We start from the raw sequence: 16,206 nt of genomic DNA, 5'->3' as shown, positions 1-16,206 counted from the left end.
CGACAGCCAACAACGTCAATTTCCTTTTTCAGGAGGTGGGGGTGGGGAGGGGGTAGTTCTGGGGGTGGGGAACGGGGAGGGGCAGTTTCCGGGGCTGGTTGTGGGGAGGGTGGGGTTGTCGGATGGTGGGGTGCGCGGGAAGTGGCGGGGCTTGGTTTGAATTTTTTTTTTTATTTTCTTTTTTGTATTTATTTATTTATTTATTTATTTTTATTTTTGACCATTCACGTGTTAACACGTGTCTATTAAACCCCAGAAAAAAAGTTTACCTATTCAACAAGTTATCGGTCACTTGGGACCAATAAAAGCGAATACGCCCCAAAGTTCGGATTATTTAAAATAATTCAAAGTTGGGATTATTTAAAGCGAATACGTGAAAGTTGGGATTATTTTTGCCAATTTTTCCTTAAATTTACTAAATTTAAAAATAAAAAGAAAAAACATTACACATTTCTTTTTACAAAAAATATAGTACACATTTGTGACTCAAAATAATATTGAGGCTGCCAGGTTTATCTAGTGTGTTTATCTTATGTCATTATTGTAAATATTTTGCATTGAAAACTATGCTATGTAATAAAAAATAAATTTTCTTTTGTTTACGCCAGCTGTCCCAAACGGCTTGATTTTAACGTCGTTCACCCTAGATTATTTCCTTCTCTCTCTTCTCCTCCCCTCCCATGGCCACAACAACCACCTATATATTGCCACGTGCTTCGCGGCAATAAATCGGCCGGCCAAACAAAAGACACCCTAGTAGCAAAATATGTAAAGTAGGCCATATTAATCCTTTAGGGGAAGATATGACAAAGATGGCAGTGGTTAATTACCGCTATTATTGTGGTCGCTGTTGAAGATGAAGGGCAGTAGACTGCGGTGAGGTCGATTTGGTAGGAGGGTCGGGGTTGAATATGCCGTGGTGGGGTCGATCTGGTTGGAGCGGTGGGTCGTGCGGTGGGGTCGATCTAAAGGAAGAAGAAGACTGGGTTTGTAGAGGAAGGAGAAGGAAGTGTTTTTGGGGTTGAATATGGTGAATGGTGAAGAACACTAACGAACCAAAGTTCAAGATTTAAAAGAAAAGTACTCCTAACGGCACAAGTAACACTGTTAAAAGCAAAATAAGTAAAAAGCCAAAATTCTCCTTACTAAACCGCATGAAAAGACAGCGTTATCCCTAGATAAACGAAAAGAGTTATAAACTTGTATTTTCTCAACAATATTTAGTTTTAATATGGAGTGAAAAATCTTTGAATCAATAATAATAATAACGTAATACTAAAACAGACACCAGGAATGACATGTGTCACGTCCAAGTGCTATTTTTTCCCTCCAAAACTGTTTTTTTCCCCTCAACTACTTATTTTAAACTATTCTTTATCTATATATATTCATTAAATCATATGATTGTGATTCACTTTCCTAAAATAATATTTATTTGTGATTCACATATTTTTCATATCTTTTATTGTATAAATTATTATTTATATCTATATTATTCCATGTGTAATCAATATATTATATAAATTACACTGATTTTAAAATATATATTATTGACTTTAATTGATTCCACATAATTGATTATATTTCCAATATGATAAATATTTTTCATAGTTTACATAATTATGAATGTGTTATTATTGTTTATTTAATTTCAAAAATATTTGTACAAGTATATCTTTTTCACAAATTATCAATAACATAATATTAAAACAGACACCAGGAATGACACGTGTCACGTCCTGGTGCTATTTTTTCCCTCCAAAATTGTTTTTTTCACCTTCAACTACTTATTTTAAATTATTCTTTATATATATTCATTAAATCATATAATTGTGATTCACTTTCCTAAAATAATATTTATTTGTGATTCACATATTTTCCATATCTTTTATTGTATAAGTTATTTTTTATATCTATATTTTCCATGTGTAATCAAAATATTATATAAATTACATTGATTTTAAAATATATTTTATTGACTTTGATTTATTCCACATAATTGATTATATTTCCAATATGATAAATATTTTTCATAGTTTATATATTTATGAAAGTGTTATTATTGTTTATTTAATTTCAAAAATATTTGTACAAGTATATGTTTTTCATAACTTATTATTAATTGAATTATTTTTTTTTTTGTTACGAAATTAATAGTTTGGTTTATAAACCGGGCACTATAATAGTAATAAATAATTTACTCTTCAATCAATGCGTATGGATATCCATTGGGCTCGATCAACCACTCATCAACTCAGTTAAACAGTACACAGAAGAAGCGCGACTTTCATCCCAATTCACCATTACCAAACCTTCAAATTCCAATTTCCCTCTTTATAAACCCTAGAATTTCAATTCAATTTCAATTCATCCGTTTTCAAATTCGAATGCTACAGTACTTCATCCCTGTTATGTGACAGAATTCATTCATCATCTTCTACTGTAAATTCATGAAAATGGCGAATTCCTTTTGCCGGCAATATCGCGATCAATTATCTGATCGTTGCTTAAATTGGTTTCCATGTCTTTCTGATCCAGGTGCTTTTCTTCTTTCTCTCTCCTCTTTTCCTCCGCTTTTAATGGAATTTCTGAATGTTTTGACTTTGTTCTTCTTTTTTCAGGTCGAAGATCGTCAATATGTTTGAAGGTTGCTTTGGTTATGATTCATCTCATTTATCTGGGAGTTTTGTTGATTGCTGATACAGATAATGTCATCCAAACTGCTAAGAAAAACCCTTGGTAATTTTTTTTGCGAATTGGATTTATTTTCATTAATTTATTTTTATGGTTTGGTTTAATTTTGCTAGAATTTTGGTTAATTAGAAATGATCGGAGTAATTAAGATGTTTACTTGCTTAGCTCGGAGAGTACAACGCATTTAAGCTTTTGGGTGCTTTTTTCCGAATTTTGGGTTATTAGAATTGTATGATCATAGATTCATAGATGGTTCGATTTTGATTTTTATACTAAGTATATAGAATTTGGGATTTCAAGTGCAATTGTATTTGGTTCATTGGATGCTAAACCTACAAAGGGTCAAGGATTAGAGGTCAATGCTTTATCAAGTATAGGGCTTGGAGATAGTAATAAAATCTAAAGTTTGTTTTCGAGGGAGGCGCAAAAGGGTAGGGGGGAGGGGACTGTATCACAGAGGACTTGAATTGTATTGTTGAAGCTATCATTGGTTCACACATATAAAGCGAACTTTAATCTATTCATGATTTTATATATATATATATATATATATATATATATATATATATATATATATATATATATATATATATATATATATATATATATTAATTTCTTAAAATTATTTTATTGTAAACTTGGCTAAGGGTCTTTACCTTATTTAAGGTGTTTTGGTCCGAATCTTTTGGTAAGGAGATAAGAAAGGATTGATACATGTGCTTTTTTCTTTTTTTCTTTTGTGTCCCTGCCATGTGATTGAATTGCTCGCCTTGTACTACTATATCATATCCAATTTGCTGGGAACCATTGATTTGTGATACTTGCATTCATCTGTTATTGTTGAACATATATGGATTGTTAATATCCTTTGTGCATGGTTTCTTGTGGTACTTTTTTCCAGGTACATTGGACTATATCTTTTGCTTTTTGTAGCAACCTTGATACAGTATTTTGTCACTTCTGGTTCTTCTCCAGGGTAACTTACTAAATCCAATTTCTCTATTGTCTTTATAATACGTCAAATTGAGGAATCTAAATTATTTTTTCTAAACCTGTTTGTCAAGTTATGTGATTGATGCAATGAGGGCTGCTAATGAAGGGTACTCCTCTAGGGTACCCCATATAAACTCAAAGTAAGTGCCAAACCAATTTCAAGTCACCTGCTTAATGACTTTCTCTTATACTATTGTCCCGTTGTAATTGTAATTGTCCTGGTTTTGTTTTCGTGCTTAAATTTAACATAAGCAACTAAGTGAGTAGAGGTACATAAAAGATGTGTTAGTGAGACATACAATTTTGGGACCTAAATAGAGAGTCAAATTTGAAATTATTTTTAATTTGACATAAAGTGATTTCTGACTTGTATTCTATTTGTTATTTTATTTAAATATTACTCGTTTATGATGATCAAGCAAAGACAGCCTGCTACGAGTAATAATGGGAATGTAGTTATTCCTGTGGATGCCAATACTATGGGAAGAAGCTTCCTTGGAAGTAATGCACCACCTTGGACCCAGCTGGTGATGGAGATGTATCCTCCTGGAACCTCTACGAGGTATGCCTATATATATATATATTTTTTTTTTGTCTGTCCATTTCCTGTGATTTTATCTGTAGTTTCATGTACTGTGTTTGTGCTTATGGTCTTAAGTGGTAATTATTATTTAACATTATTGGACAGCTTAGTTGTGTGAATTGTAATACAAAAATACAGTACAATTTAATTGCATATTTCCATGTTGTCAGAAGTTATAGAGGGCTGTAATGCCCTCAATTAATTTTTTTTATCTATTTATTTTTGTTTCATGAAACTCCACCGCTATGTGGCATATCAAAATAATGGCAAACCTAATGGGACTCCTGAAAAATATTAATCTGCTAAGTTATGTATTTGCTGCATTTCTATAAGCTCTATATATGGAACTTAGTGTAATGCATTTTATGTTTGGAGATATTTGTTCTTATTCTGTGTTTATCCTTTTTCTTGGCAGACAGTTGACCTGCTCATATTGTAATGTTTTACAGGTAAATATTGTCTTGTTCTGCTAGTCTGTATATGTTACATAAGTTGATATCAGAAAATTTGAAATTCTTAGATGTTATTTTTTTGCCGCTTTTAATTTGGAATTGTTCTTGTCATTCGTATTAAGAAGAAAAGTAGTTAGCTGTCTCCTAAATAAGACTCTGGAAACTGACTTTTCAAAATTATGCTTAACACATGATTGATCTCAGCACAGCTTAAGTTGTAGTTTTGAATAATCGGAAGCTCCATTGTCTTAGTCAATGTTAACTAGCTTAGCTGGCGAGATCTGTAGGTGGTGGTACTTGCGGCCTGAGTTTCAGATTTGAATATTTTATATTGCCCAGTTCCATTTATACTTTAATAATTTTTCTGCTTGTATAAGAGTTTTACAGTTTTTGGGATAGGTGTGGAGCTGGGTGCCTACTTGTTGCTAATTGGCCAAGATCATTTAACAATCAAGAACCTCCAATCTGAAGTTGTAAATAAGTCTGGAAAAAGAATTCTATGCATAGGCTGGAAAAAGAGGGTTAGATATCAATTTAGTTAGCTCTACATTTATCGCTTTAGTGTAACTGCAGAGTCTGCAATGTGTTTTTTTTTTTTTTTTTTTTCTCCTACTTGTACAGCCAAATTTCTATTATTGGTATGGTTGACTCTTATTGCTGTGGAACATATATGCAGCCTCCTCGAGCAAAGCATTGTCATGATTGTGATAAGTGTGTTCTTCAGTTTGACCATCATTGTGTTTGGCTTGGAACATGCATTGGCCAGGGTAATCATTGTCGTTTTTGGTGAGTAAAAGGTCCATATTATGTATTAAATATTACTGTTGTCTGTATTACAGTTATCTGGGAATACCTGTTTTTATTTTATTTTTAATTTGATCTATGATCTGGATTTTGCTGCTTGCAAGAAAGAAACAAGGTAGGATGATTATTGTTGTCGAGGTTATTCCATTTAAAACACTCACATTGTAGTTAGTATAAGTGAATAAATTAAAGGGAATGGTATTAAGGTTGCAAGTGTTTTGAAATTCAAGGTTATGCATCCCCACTTATATTATGCACTCTCTCTGTCCCTGAATATTTTGCTCACTTATCATGGCACATAGGGTTAGGTGATAAGTTGGTGTTTGGTAAACTCATGTTATATTGATAAACAAGTAGATGTGATCTGAGCTAGTGGAGTATTTTATTTATGAATGTCAGAGGTTTTGAGACATTGATTCTAATTGGGAAGAGAAAGGTAATAATAAAAGAAGGTTGTCCATTGCAATCTTTAGTACTGTGCAAATTAATTCGGCAAAAAAGGAAAGTAAGGAAAACAATTTTGGGACGGAGTGAATATCTTTCATTAATTTAGTTGGAGATGAGTATGAGTAACACATGTTTGCTTGTGGAGATGCATTACCTATGTGGGATACTCATTTCAAATTACTCACAAAATCATGCCGTTCTGTCTTACATCTTACCTTATTCTGAAATCGCCACTAGGAACTTGTCTTGGCTTGTGGAAAACATCATATAAAATTTTTGCTCTCATAATCAGATGTTTATCACTCGTAGCTGGGATCATTCTACCATGTCTTTGTTATCTAATCCCTTTTTACTGTAATTAAATGGTGTCAACTTGTTGATGTGCATGACATCAGTCCTCATCCGTTATATACTGTTTGGTAGTTTTGAGGTGATTGGATGTATAAATGTTGTCAAACTGTGAAAGGGCAGCTTGTAATTTACTTCTCTCACAAGGGAAAGCATATGCATTTTCTTTATTAGAAAAAAAAAAAAAAAAAAAAAATTTGTTTCAGTTTTTATTCTTTTTCTTATCCCACATTGTCCGTCAATTTTCTATAACACTATACTTGCTGTACTGAGAAATTTTTGCTAGATTTCTAAATTTAATTGATTAAAGGTTACGGGTGAACAAACAACATGAATGTTGTTTCCTTTACTTCAACATTTGCCAATGTTGAGAAGTGTTGTGACATAATGCACTTTACTTTTCCATATTCTTTATGTGGGACTTTCTACTAAGTTCTCGACCTTATGTTTGTTTCTATTGTAGGTGGTACATTTGTGAAGAGACAGCATTATGCCTTTGGACTGGCATTTTGTACGCTTCGTATCTCAAGGCTAACATATCTAGATCTTGGTATCAACTTTTTTCTTTACTACCTTTGAATATTGTTGCTGAAATTAAATACTCGCTCTGCCGCAGAACACTTTCTATTTTAATTTGTCCCACACTCCCTCAACTGTTTGAATATATCCTTTATGATATGATCCTACCAATTATCTATTATTTTCACCTTTGTTTCGGACCCACTATATCCTCTTTTACATCTGCTTTTACATTAAAAAATAGTGTAAAAGTATGTGAATAGTGTAAAAGTCGAATTGTTGCAATTTAAGGGATACATATGAAGTTTAATTATGTGTTTTAGTTCATTTTTCTCTATATGATCTTATCAATCTTTTGTCAGGTGGATGGATGCAATCATGATAGTATTGCTCATCACTTTGTCAATATCTTTGATCTTTCTGGTGCTTTTGCTTTTATTTCACAGGTAACTGGCATATCATCCTTATTTTTGTGTTTTTACTCTATACTGATTCTTGATACTTTCAATGTGTTTCGTTCGACATGCTCTTTTTTGATACTTCTACTTAAATATATTTTCTACTAATCCTGGTTCCGTCCGTGTGCAGCATGCTATTGTAATGCTTTGTGCAAATAGACCATTTTGAATTAGGTTTTTGAAGGAAAACAGGCCGGAATAGAGGAGGGGGTGGTGATATTTACTGGTTTTGCGTTTTGGGGGTGGTGTTTTTTAATTTCGTAAAAAATGGGTGGTAATTCGACAAGTGGTGTATTTGGGGGTGGTTTTTTTTTTTTACAAATTTTCCTAACCTAAGTCATTGAGGAAAGACTTGTCGTTATTATGTGTATTTATATTTGATCTTATTTTTCCATCATGGGCTTATAGCCGTATGGTCTATCCAATATTTCCAATCTGAAATTTAAGAAGGCTTTCAGTTTTCTAGGCTCTTAGATGAATGAGTTGGCCAGAAGAGCTCTTTCTTCTGAGGCAAACAAGGATAAAAGACATTAGGCTTGGTATATCAATGATTATGTCACTTTGTTGCGTGTCTATTACTCTTATCTAATACTTGTCTTTAATACTTGTGTTTTGGAATATATGGAGCATGTGTATTATAGATGTCTCATAAGATGTACTGTGTTGGAATGGCTGTATCAAATTTTTATTTCTTGTAAGAGGGAATTTTAGTTTCTGATATTGCATTATGATGACATCTTTCTGCAGTTACCTTGCTTTAACAAATCAAACTACATATGAGCTTGTAAGACGTAGACGAATCCCATACATGCGGTCAGTACACTTTTCCTTTAAAGTGTATTTTCATTTAATTGAATGATTATTTACGTTGTCAAAGCTCTATTTGGTTCTAACTTATTCAGTCTAAATAAATTATATTATTTGAATTCATCAGAGCTTAATCTGTTTGACTTGAGACAACAAGAAATAAAATAAGTCGAAACTAACATACCCTAAAGGCTACTATGATATTTGTGTGGGAAAACGAATAATTTGTATGTTTACTATTTACATTTACTACTATACTATTTTTTTTTTGTCATTTATTATCCTCTTTGCTCCTTTGTGCTTTTTAGCATGATGAGTTGTTGCTGTGATCTTGTGATATTCCCTTCTCCCCAATGGCTAATAAATTTATGGAAGAAGTAAGGAGAAATTCACGACGTAACCTTTTATTTCTTATTACATTTTTTTTTATCCCCCTTGTCCTGTTTTTCCATGTTAGCTGACCTTGTTGTACGAAAGCTGACTAATTATGTCACGAGAAAAAGGCATACTCCCTTTATCCCAGAAGCTCTCTTTACATAAAATTTTTGGTATGCTATGAATTTACATATATTTGAACTGAATTTAGAAATTAAATAAGAATTAAGGAAGAAGATGAAGATAATCATTTATAATACTTCCTCCGTTTTTTTTTAGAAAAATAAGAGGGACTCATGTGGGTAGGAGAGAGATAGAGAGAAAGAAATGTCAAAAATGGAAAGTGTTGCAAGTAATTAACAATTTTCAAAATAGGAAAGTGTTGCAACTAAAAAGAAACGGAGGAGGTATAAAAGAAACACTAAAAACACAGGATAAGTTCTTCTAGAGGCTTGCTCCCTCCCAAGATGTACACTAAACTATTGTAATTACTCACTAATGTTTAGCATAATAACCTCTCCCTAATCTATTCTTATATATTGCATTACTCCTCTAATTAACTCACTTATCTTCCTCCTCAAGATACAACTAACATAAGTATATTGCACTACCATTTTTGCCCCTCCCAAAATACCACTTCATAGCAAGGTGATAAATAGTCCTTTGATTGTTAATTTATCATTTTGCTGATAGAGTGGGTTTGCTAGGTGTTGGTGGAATTAAACTTTTTATCATTTCTGTACGAGGACGTGGAGGTCAAGCTTGGTTGTGGGAAAAGAGAAGTGTTGAAATGTGAAAGGGGTCATTCTTGAATAGAGCCTTAAATGAAAACGAAAGCACTCCCTCTGTTTTTTTTAAGTGCCCCATTGGGGTGTGTGCGGAGTTTTAGGCAAAAGAGTAAAATAATATATAAGTGAGTATGGTTAGGAATAGAAAATTTGGAAAGTAAGAGAGAAATATAAAATGGGGGACCACTAGGTACAATGTGTGAGAGAGAGAGAGAGATATATTATAAAATGATTGTGGGGTCTAAAGGAAGAGAGAAAAATACTTCTTTCGTTTCTTTTTAGTTGACACGTTTCTTTAGTCGCGTTTGCCAATGCACAACTTTAACCATTAATATCTCTAATTACCGATAAACAAATTATGAAAAGTTGATATTTTAAAAATATATATTGTGACAAATCTAACAAGATCCCACATGACTATATTTTTCATTACGTATGAAGCACAAAACACGGTTAAAGGGGAGTGTGTGAATAGTGCTAAACTCAAAACGTGTCAACTAAAAAAAACGGAGGTAGTAATGTATAATGTGAGTGGAGTTTCTAAATTTGGTAATGGGGTACTTTAAAAAAAACGACCGTTTTTGGGAAGTGGGGCACTTTAAAAAAAACGGAGGGAGTATGAATCAAATTATGAGATAAGGGCATGGGGCCATGGGGGGAGTATAAAGGAGGATGATATGTCAATATTATACCACGAGGCCTCTTGTAGCAAGTTAACAAACTTTATGAGGCTGTCAATTTAAGCTGTTTTCCAATTGTTGATTTTGAGCTACTAAAAACTATTTTTAGCACCTTCTAACAATTGCTAAAATATGATTAGTGCTGCTAGCATCATGTTTAGTTGCTTCTCGACCTTTAAGGGTTGAGAGCAAAGAAAGAAAAAGTAAAATTCTCAATGTTAGCTTCTTGTTTTTGCTACCCTAATTACCCCGGCCTGGTTTTGAAATTCATAAATTAACCCTAAAAGCAAATTTAATCTCACCTATGGCGTTAGTTTTTAACCACGAGGAATTGAGTTAATTAATCATTAAAAGGTTAACCATGGTTAACATAACTAAGTAAATTCCTCAAATGCCCTTGCTTCCCTTTCCCTCTCACTCTCGCTATTATTCTGTGTTACTAATTGCTGTCATGAACAACCATGCTGGCTTCCGTACTAAACCACACTTAATCGCTTGGGAGCACCGCAGGCTACCCCCTTCCTTTTCCTTTCTCATTATCTCCTTTCTTCCGCCCTTTGTGGCTGCAAGGGCTACTTTGCTCTAAATTGTCTTCTCAATCTCCTTTCTTCGTCCTATGCCACCCACTCCTTCCTAAAACCCCAACGTCTGTCTCCGTCGCCTACTCCATGACTATGTACACATCCCACCATGTAGTACCCACCACGATGGTGCACCCCTTGCCCGTAGCCAACTAAAAAACCAAGCAAAGTTTGTGCAACCACAACTTGCTGGAAAATTGTGCCTTTAAACCCTGTTTTTTTCGGATGGAACGCTACAAAAGTGGGTGAGGGAACCTGTAGTTATACTAGTGCGGAATTTAAACAAACGCTATTAGGAACACGAAGCGCAGGAGAGATTTTTATGAGGAGTCTTTTTGGGGGGATTCAACTAACACTCTTCTCAACAATAGAGCAGCAACATGGTTACAAACCTATTAGAAACTAGGCCCAACTTGATTACTTCTAAGAACTCAAGTTCCCTATTGCAATTCTCTCTATTCTTACTACTCCGAATTTATTTCTCTTAGCCTTCACTCAAAGCATACACAACACAGGGGAACCACAACCCGATACAAGTATTAGCAGATATATTGCAGTATGCCATAGATTGCAGAGAAGCAGAAAGAACAACCTCCATTATTAGCAGATATATTGCAGTGACTTATTGATTAGTACCTTGCAGAACAGATAAGCTAATGACTTGATGCTTCCAACCTATCCACATCTATCCCTTAGAAGATGAGTAGTTTGTCTTGCAAAGCCAACTACCCCCAAACTTCTTTTTAATTTTTTCATAGTTACAACCGTTCCTTTTTTTTAGTATCAAAACAAATATTCACTGGGTCATTAAGACCCTTGCTACTCCAACTATATATTATCAAGATATTATCAAGTAAATGTGTCAAAAAACTTAACCATCCTCCATATTTCTTTCTTCTTCTATGTCAATACTCATAGGTCTTTTAATCTTCCATTATCTGCTTTGTAGATTAGTTATGACAGTATTCTGTGGAGTTTTGGTTTAAACACAGCTCTAACAGATACATCACAATTAATTCCTACTTGCATACACTTATGAAAGAATGGAGGAGTTTCATAATATGCATTCCCGTCTTGATCTCCAACATTAAAGACTCAAGCTGAGGCTTTGTTACATCGATATCAACAAGAATTCTAGCAAATGAAATTCTTAATTGTCTAGAACTCTAGATGTACACTCGTAAGCGCAACTTAGCACCCTAACAATTTAACGGAAGGTTTAGCTAGCTTCAGCCATAGAGGAAATGCTTTGAAGGATTTCATACGAAATCAAAATTAGGAGTCCATGATTGATAGGTTTATCCCCCTTAAACCTTAACTACTTAAGTTGGTTATTAAGGTGTGTGCATACCCTATGTGCTCTATTTAATTTGGTGTATAGAGAGACACATAGGGAAAATGATATAGGCAGGATTTAATTTGTGTTACTTGGTGATATCACATTATTTTTAGATTTTAATGTGTTATATCTGGTGTGTTGAAAAACTTGTGCCAATATCAGTCATGCCACACTTTTATATATTTATTTTTTATTTGTTTTATTTTTTTTAATAATGCGACACTCATTAGAGAATATTTAAATGAATTACAGAGCGATTCCTGAAAGAGTATATCCTTTCAGCAACGGCATGTGCCAAAATTTTTACAACTTCTGCTGTGCTCAAATTAGCATATATAATCTGGAACGTTTGCCAACAGCTAGAGAACTTGAAGTCAAGAGCCAATCTCTTGCATGTTCTGATATTTTATGCTGCCGCTGTTGTTAACATTGTGCCTGTAGTGCTCAAGAATCATAGTATCAATTCGTTAGTTTGGCCACATTGTAAAGGTCCATGGACATATGTGGTTTTTGCCTGGCTTAGAAATTACAATCACCGTATGCCAGAAATGACATTGTGTGCCCTTTCTGGTTGTGTGCCCTTTCTGGTGTTTCCCGATATTTTGTTGGGATTGGAGTTGTTGCATTGCTCCTGTTTGGATCAGAATGGTGTCAACACTAGTAAAAGTAATGGGCAAATTTATTCCTGGTATTGATGAATCAGGTTAGTTGTGCAATCTCTCAGAGAAGTGACGAGCGCGCACTTTTCTATATTTCTCACTTAAAAGTGTGCTAAAAGCAATAATAGGTGTGCCAAAATCAACATCCTTTCTCATGGAAATTAGCGTGATCAGAAATATCCAAAATGATTCTCGACTTAATAAATAATAATAATAATAATAATTATTATTTTTATATTTTTTTTAACACAATTTAATTGGTAACCACTCTCTCCGTTTCGCATTAGTTGCAACAGTAGGCTTGGCTTATAGGCTTATAATATAAAGTATTCTTAGTAAGAGATATAAATAAAAAGAAAATTATAGACTAGGTTTATAGGCTTATAATATAAAGTATTCTTAGTAAGAGAGAAATAATAAAAAAAAAGTAGTGTGGGTGGAGTTGGTAGGAAAGAGAAATAATAAAATATTTATGAAAGTGGGGTTAGTGGGAGAGATAAATTATAAAATAATAGTAGGTCATTTCCTAACATAGAAGTGTTTCAATTAATATGAAATGGCCGAAAATGGAAAGTGTTGTAACTAATACGAAATGGAAGGAGTAGTTGTAATTAAAATCAATAATATGTCTTGAGTTATTGCATTATTTCTATCATAAAAATCTTTATTAAATGCCATGTAATATGGTAATAGCTTAGTGTCTAACACCTTATACTTTAAACTTAAGGTCGTGGGTTTAAATCTTATAAGAAACATATTTTTAAACTTGGAGTGAAAATCGGATTAAAATGAGGGAGTTGCCACATGGCTAAACATATAGCTTAAAAAATAAGCAGAGTGCCATGTGGTGCCTAAATTTATTTGGGAACGTCTTTTAATATATAGCATAGATTAGTTCTCATGTACGATATTTAATTTATGGAAAAAGATACTCTATCATGCTCACCTAATTTGTTAGTACAAGGTTGAATCCCAAGCCCTTATAGTTTTTTTGGTCCGGTATTTGCGAGCTAGATATTTGGAAGTAAGAGGATTGACACCTTCAAGTACCCTCACTTGGTAGGATTCGAACTTGACCCTAGAATCTAAGGAAAAAACTCTACCAAGTGTGTACCAACTTACAAGGTAGGATTTTTTGTACAATAATTTTTACAGAATAATTTCAACTACAGTTTCAATAATAACTACCTACAAATAAGTTAGTTTCTTATACATAGTCCTTACAATATAATGAGTTAAAATGGAAAAAACATGTAAAAATACAACATTAATTACATTGATATGTACGTGATATTGTCATGCATTCCTAAATTAATACCATTCTAAGCCATATAAGTTAAATATAGAAAAAGTTATAATTTTGCTGATCGTTGCACATGTCTGTAGATATTTAACATATAAGACAATCATTAGATCAGTTAATCAGATAACAAGTAACAGTGGTTAAACAAAAAAGTACTGTCATAAGTTAATACATGAAAAAATGAATAAAAAATTTTAGATGTTAAATAGCCGCAAAATAATTATTTTAAAATAATAAAAAAAAAAAAAAAAAAAAAAAACTCAATGAATAAATATGGGGGTTGTTAAATATCGCCCTCGTATATCTAACTAGCGGCCGCAAAATAATAAAATAATTACGTACTTATTCTTATAATAACGATTATTAAAATAATTAATTTTACCTCAACTTCACACTTTTACCGTACACAAATATTTTAACCATTCTCTCTAGTGGTCAAAGGCCACCAACGATCATTGGTCAACCACCAACCACCGTGATTTTCAAAATCAAACAAATTTTTTAAATTTTGCAAAATCAAATTCATTGGATCTTATGGACGACGACGAAAGACCGGAAACACAACCTACGCTGCTCGCCGAAGGCTTGTCGGACCATACGGACTCGGTGCGTGCTGATTAAATTTTCTTAAAATTTGAAACCCAGGCAAATGCCTAGGATTTTCGAAAACCCTAGGCTGAAACACCAAGTTTTTTCGAACATCCTAGAAAGTTTCGAAAAAACTAGGCACTTTAGCCTAAGGTTTTCGAAAATCCTATGCGTTTGCCTGGGTTTTGATTTTTTTTTTTTTATTGTTTTGGATTTCACGCATGCTTTAATTGTTATTGGATTTCATGCATTCGAAATTATTTTTCTTATTAGAATTATATTATAATATTGTTATTAGAATTATTATAGGGTTAAAAAGTTTTTGGTATTGTTGAAGATAATTAAATTGTTTATAATTAGTTGCGTTGTTAGAATTATTAGCTTTGTTTAGGGTAAAAATACCCTTGACATGTGGACCAATACCATTGCGACGCGTGTCCCTAAGCTCAGCTTTCAACGAGCCAATTAGAGCATGACATGTGTCACTCAATGATAGAAGGGGAAAAATGGGCTTCAAGCCCATAACCCTAGAAATCATAAAACGGTGGGAAGCCTATCTACTTAGGTTAAATACCTAAAAGGCACATGTCCCAATACACTATATATACTGATCATTTACATCAGTTGGGATACATTCACAATTGAATATACACGAGAGACCTTACTCAGAAATTGAGGCAGTCAATGATTGCCAGATAATACATTCTCCCCGTAGAGAAACTTGACCTCAGAATCCGAGAGGATACCACTTCACTTTCCGCACTTTTAATTTTTCGAACACGTTCTAACTTGATCGTCGGAGGTGGAACTCCACCTAACCGGAGTCTCCGTTGTTTAGTGGTACAGGCGCCCAGAATCCAGTCTTGGTGTTGTAACTCTCCCGAGGGACACAGAAAACCCCGAAACAATTATTATTATTATTGTGTTTGTTGGTTCTAAACTTTTATTAATATTTATATAGGATTCTAAGTCTGAGAATGGTGATGGTGCGGACTACAACGGGCATTTTTTGACAGACACTGTGTTTCCGAGTTTTGAGGATTCTGTTCTATGGGCACAAAATGTTTGTCGGTCGCTCTGATTTATGTTAGTGAAGGCTTCTTACAAGACCGATTGGAGTGGTCGGCCGTATTGACATGTGAGTCGTGATCGTGGAAAAAAGAGCATGATAAGAGACATGATGAACGCGATACGCAAAGACACGAAAAGAAAGGCAAACAGTTCTCCCTTAACTCAAGGTTGAGTATGTCAGAGTAGTAAGTGGTTGGAAGCTCAGTTGGTTGAACGACACTCACAATCATTCTTTGTTTGTGTATCCCGAAGGACATCGACAAATTAGCGGTCTTAGTCTTGCTGCTAAGCAGGTAGTGTGTGACATGACTCAGGCACAGGTGCCGCCTCGACATATCATGAGAACTCTTGTAGAAAAGTTTCCCGGAGACCATCCAAACATCAGGCATGTCTACAACTGCAGAAGTAACATCAGAATAGAGCAATTCGAGGGAAGAGAGGTGGTTCGCCAGGTGCTTCCAGAGTAAATACCTTACTTGGGTTATGACTGATATTAACATTGTGTTGCAACATGCTTTCATGGCACACCCGATCATGACAAATTTGCTACGCACATACCCGTACATGATAGGTATGGATTCCACTTACAAGACAAACCGATACGACATGCCATTCTTTGAGATTGTTTGGGTTACACCGACTAATAAAAACTTTCTGGTTGCATACGCATTCATGAGGCCGGAGTCCGGAGTCCGAAAAAGTTATCAGTGGATCTTC

General features: G+C 33.9%; 1 protein-coding gene across 1 annotated transcript; it reads left to right on the top strand.

The window, feature by feature from the left end:
• Positions 1–2,224: 2,224 nt before the first annotated feature.
• LOC110697972 (protein S-acyltransferase 10-like) lies at positions 2,225–12,688 on the top strand. Its single transcript, XM_021875367.1, has 11 exons — positions 2,225–2,538; positions 2,622–2,739; positions 3,596–3,670; positions 3,759–3,827; positions 4,112–4,249; positions 4,686–4,719; positions 5,399–5,508; positions 6,785–6,871; positions 7,203–7,286; positions 8,046–8,111; positions 12,121–12,688. Exons 1-11 carry the CDS (start codon positions 2,451–2,453, stop codon positions 12,293–12,295), a joined length of 1,044 nt encoding a protein of 347 aa, XP_021731059.1. The 5' UTR covers positions 2,225–2,450; the 3' UTR covers positions 12,296–12,688.
• Positions 12,689–16,206: the final 3,518 nt, after the last annotated feature.

Source organism: Chenopodium quinoa, unplaced genomic scaffold, assembly GCF_001683475.1.
Source record: "Chenopodium quinoa cultivar QQ74 unplaced genomic scaffold, ASM168347v1, whole genome shotgun sequence".
NCBI classification, from domain to species: Eukaryota; Viridiplantae; Streptophyta; class Magnoliopsida; order Caryophyllales; family Amaranthaceae; genus Chenopodium; species Chenopodium quinoa.
Note: the sequence above shows the minus strand (reverse complement) of the source record. Positions and strands in the feature narration are given on the sequence as shown.

Excerpts from the sequence above, each read along its gene's own strand:
- LOC110697972 (XM_021875367.1), top strand. The coding sequence starts at position 2,451 with ATGAAAATGGCGAATTCCTTTTGCCGGCAATATCGCGATCAATTATCT. Across the intron at positions 3,671-3,758 it reads ACTTCTGGTTCTTCTCCAGG|TTATGTGATTGATGCAATGA; the intron begins GTAACTTACTAA and ends CTGTTTGTCAAG. Across the intron at positions 6,872-7,202 it reads GCTAACATATCTAGATCTTG|GTGGATGGATGCAATCATGA; the intron begins GTATCAACTTTT and ends ATCTTTTGTCAG.